Below are 3,840 nucleotides of genomic sequence, written 5' to 3'. Positions count from 1 at the left end.
TAGATGTAATCTTTACATTATTATAACAATAAAGATAGAGCAAAAGTTACAAGGATGGATCTGGTACAAAACTTAATAGTAAGTGAGAAGAAGAAAAGTTTTAGAGTTAATTTTACGAACTTTCACCTTCTGCTGGTGTTGGCCAATGATTTTGGAGATCCCTCAAAGAGATCAAGAAGGTAACCCTCCAAATCATCTGGAGTGTACTTAATAAGCTTATCACTTACATGATTATTACATCTTCCATAAAATGCTCTATAAGCATGGATCACCCTCAGCGATGTTGAGATTCGCAGGTCTTCTCGAAGCCTAGAGTCGTGAATTATCCATGCAGTCTGAGTTTTGTAGATCTCCTCGAAAGCTAGATTGAAGCTACGCAGTCTGTCTTTGAGGACATTTTTCGAGACGGAAGTAGAACCCGGATTTTGAATCCCATCCTCCCTAAGGTATTGGAGTATTGAATTCCAACTAGCCCTCTCGTAGTTGGTTGCCTGCTGCTGAAACTTCTTGTAGTGTTTTCGAACCCAATCCTCCCCAAATATCTGGATAAGCTCAGAACCTCGAACCTTCTGAGCCATGTAGTGTATGTTGTTCATCAAGAAGAAGTGCTGTAGAGCAGGATCTTTGTATTGCTTTGACTTCTCGTCAAGGTTACTCTCTAGAATTGAAGCAACTGAACGAAAATGCCGAGCCATTGGTGAGAACTCGCCTTCTCTATCTTCTTCTCTAGATGGATTCAAAGAGGATGATGGTGAATTGGGACACACATCTTCATCATCCTTCAGGAGTAAATTGAGGGAGTCACGGTAGTCGGTAAGTATCATTAGGTAATTCATGACGTATTTTGTTAGATGATGGATTCCACCACCTGCAAATGGATTTGGCGATGTGTTTGCTGCAATAGCTTTCTCAAACTCAAGGAATGTTGCCCTCACAGACTGACCTAAACTCTTTAAAACATCATGATACTCGATTCTAACAAGATAACCAATGTCATCACAGTACAATGTGTCGATATCAAACAAATGCTCTTCAACAACCTCATACATTTCAAGAATGCGATTCAACTTTTCAGGTGTATGAGGACCTATTGCCATGGCCTCGCCAAAGTTCAGTAGTTGCAACATCGATGCCTTCGACGATTCAACAAAACAACTCAAACTAACAAGTCCTTCCTCCCCAAAAATTTGATCGCAAAGGGATTTTTCACTAGCTAAATAGATCCTCACAAATCTCTTCATTGCTCGGTTCCATTTCCTAATCTTCGAGTTCAAAGTAACCCAATCCATTTTTAGCACATCCTCAATGCTCAGCTTCTCCATCTCAAGAGTCAAGAGGCACTCGTTTAAAGCGTCCCGACGGAGAAGATTGTAAACCTGGATGCATTCCTGATCATAACCAGCCTTGAACATGACATTTGCAATGCCCCTAAGCTCAATAACTGCATCAGGATTGACCAAATCAATGATGGAATTCTCCAAAACTCTCCCAACACTACTACTCCGAACCGAACTCTCAAAAGATTCATCGTGATATAAGCTTGAGGATCCATCCTCCACAGTGTCTTCCACCACGTGGAAAGACATGCTCTCAGGCTCATATTCAAGGCTACTTTTAGCAAGCAAGTGTCTAAACTCTTCCTCAAGCCTTGCCATAGCCGTTTGAAGAACATCGTGTGCCTTCCTCAAAAGTTCATAACCATATTCATCTTTACTTAAACACAAACTATCCAACTTGCCAACCAATTCCCGAGCTTCATCCGCAGCATTCAGATACTCGCAAGCTTCATTCAGAGTAGTAGAATCCCATATCATGGACTGATCAGCTTCCCAAGCCATGATTTTCTCCTGCACTACATTGAAACTACTCTCAATCTCTTCAACATCCCCAACCCCTCTCTCATTGATTTCAACTTCAACGACATCTGTTTCATAATTCTGTGTAGTTACTAAAGATAACTTCGAACAAAGATCAGCCAAAACCTTCTTTCCATCATCTGAAATTCTTATGTTTGAACTTAAAGCCTTAATAATGTAATTAGCAGCAGCAACAAGCCGCTCCTCGCCTACCGACTCTGAAACTAAACACTCACACTCTCCCATATTCCAAACACACCCCAACAGAAGAACAATCAATACCAGCTAGATCCGACTCCAGATGAAAAATACAAAATAATCTGAAACCCTGAATTTCTCAAAGATCAAATCAGACACTAAAACTCCTGCAGAAACGAAACAAGAAGAGATTAAGAAAGAGGAGAAGGGGTTTTGTGGACAAATAATAATATCAAGTAGAAGGGGGAAAGTAGTTGGGCAAAGGAAGCCCTCATTTAAGAGGTGAACGAAGAAAGCAGTTCAAAGTTGAAAGAATCAACTAAAAAAAGGATTTTACTAAAAGTAGACCAATCTAAAATAGAAGAAGACCCAAAAGATCAAAATCAAGTACTCGATTGGGAGTAAGAATCTAGAACAAAACATACCCTTGAGTTTGGGAAGAAAAAAGAAGTTGAAGAAGCTCTGATTCAGCAAAGCTCAGAGAGGTGGAGGAGCTTCAACAATGGCGGATTTCTGGCTGCTCCACGAATTTGAAGGTTTAATGTGATGGGTCTACAGATTTTGAAGGCTCTTGAGTTTTGCTTTATTAGTTTTTTTTTTGCAGGAAAATGGTTCACAATTTTGACGGATCTTCCATTAGAGGACGTGGGGAGGATTATAAAATAGTAATGATGGTTTTATTTATTTATTTATTAAATTGAAAATGGAGAATGGTCAGTATTATCTCTCGTTGACGAAGGACATGAATTTTCACCTGTATTTTTATAGTTTAAAGTGAGATGAGAGGATGGTTTTTTTCGCTAACTTAAACGGAGGATTTTTTTTTCTTCTTTTTCTCTTTGTTTTTTCTATAAGTAGACGAAAAGTAATTTACCGAATCACGTGTTCCAAACAGACAGAGAGAGAAAAAATGCATTTTTAATTTTAAATTATTTAAATATTCTAATTTCAATGTTTTTTAAGAAAATAAAAGGTTAAATTTATATAAACATAGCGAAAAGGAAACTCAAACAAACGTAACAAAACACCAAACTATTTACGGTACATATAACAAAAATCATAAAGTTAGTCATTTTTTAAATATATATTTTTTTGCAATTTGTCTTACTTCTGCTATTTCTTTCATCATCTTCTTTTATGATTTCATATCTTCTTTCTTTCCTATTTTTTTCTGCAATTTCTTTCAATCATTTTTTTTTTATTTTTCAATTCTTTATTTTTCGTTTAATCTTTTCATCGTTTTTCTTCTTTTTCTCTTTTTATTTTTTGCTTTTTCGTCGTCTTTGTACTTTTCCTTTTTCTTTTTTACGTCATGTACAAAAAATAGCAAAATCTAAAATATCGTGTATAAAGAATCTTAAAAAAGAATCATTTAGATTGGAGTAACCAAACGATCGAGTAAAAAAAAGTAAAGATCGTGTAAAAAAAAATTAAAAAAGATTGTGTATGAAGAATCTTGAAAAAAATCATTTAGATTGGAGTACTCAAATGTAAACGGTCGTTTAATAAAAAGTAAACGATCATGTAAAAAAAATAAAAGAGCATGTATAAAGAATCTTGAAAAAAATCATTTGGATTGGAGTAGCCAAATGTAAACGATCATGTAAAAAAAAAGTAAACGATCGTGTAAAAAAAGTAAACGATCGTGTAAAGAAATTTAAATGATTGTGTACTAAATTTTGAAAAAAAAATCATTTAGATTTGGCTCCCCAAATTTAAACGATCGTGTAACCAAATTTAAATGTAACCAAATTAAACGATCGTGTAACAAAATTAAATAATGGAA

At 35.7% G+C, this 3,840-nt stretch overlaps 1 protein-coding gene across 1 annotated transcript; it reads right to left on the bottom strand.

Moving 5' to 3' along the window:
- LOC103501191 (exocyst complex component EXO70E2) lies at positions 1–2,863 on the bottom strand. The gene is made up of 2 exons (XM_008464707.3): positions 2,480–2,863; positions 1–2,221 (listed from the first exon to the last, which is right to left on the bottom strand). Exon 2 carries the CDS (start codon positions 2,100–2,102, stop codon positions 123–125), a length of 1,980 nt encoding a protein of 659 aa, XP_008462929.1. The 5' UTR covers positions 2,103–2,221; positions 2,480–2,863; the 3' UTR covers positions 1–122.
- Positions 2,864–3,840: the final 977 nt, after the last annotated feature.

Source organism: Cucumis melo, chromosome 7 (assembly GCF_025177605.1).
Source record: "Cucumis melo cultivar AY chromosome 7, USDA_Cmelo_AY_1.0, whole genome shotgun sequence".
NCBI lineage: Eukaryota > Viridiplantae > Streptophyta > Magnoliopsida > Cucurbitales > Cucurbitaceae > Cucumis > Cucumis melo.
Note: the sequence above shows the minus strand (reverse complement) of the source record. Positions and strands in the feature narration are given on the sequence as shown.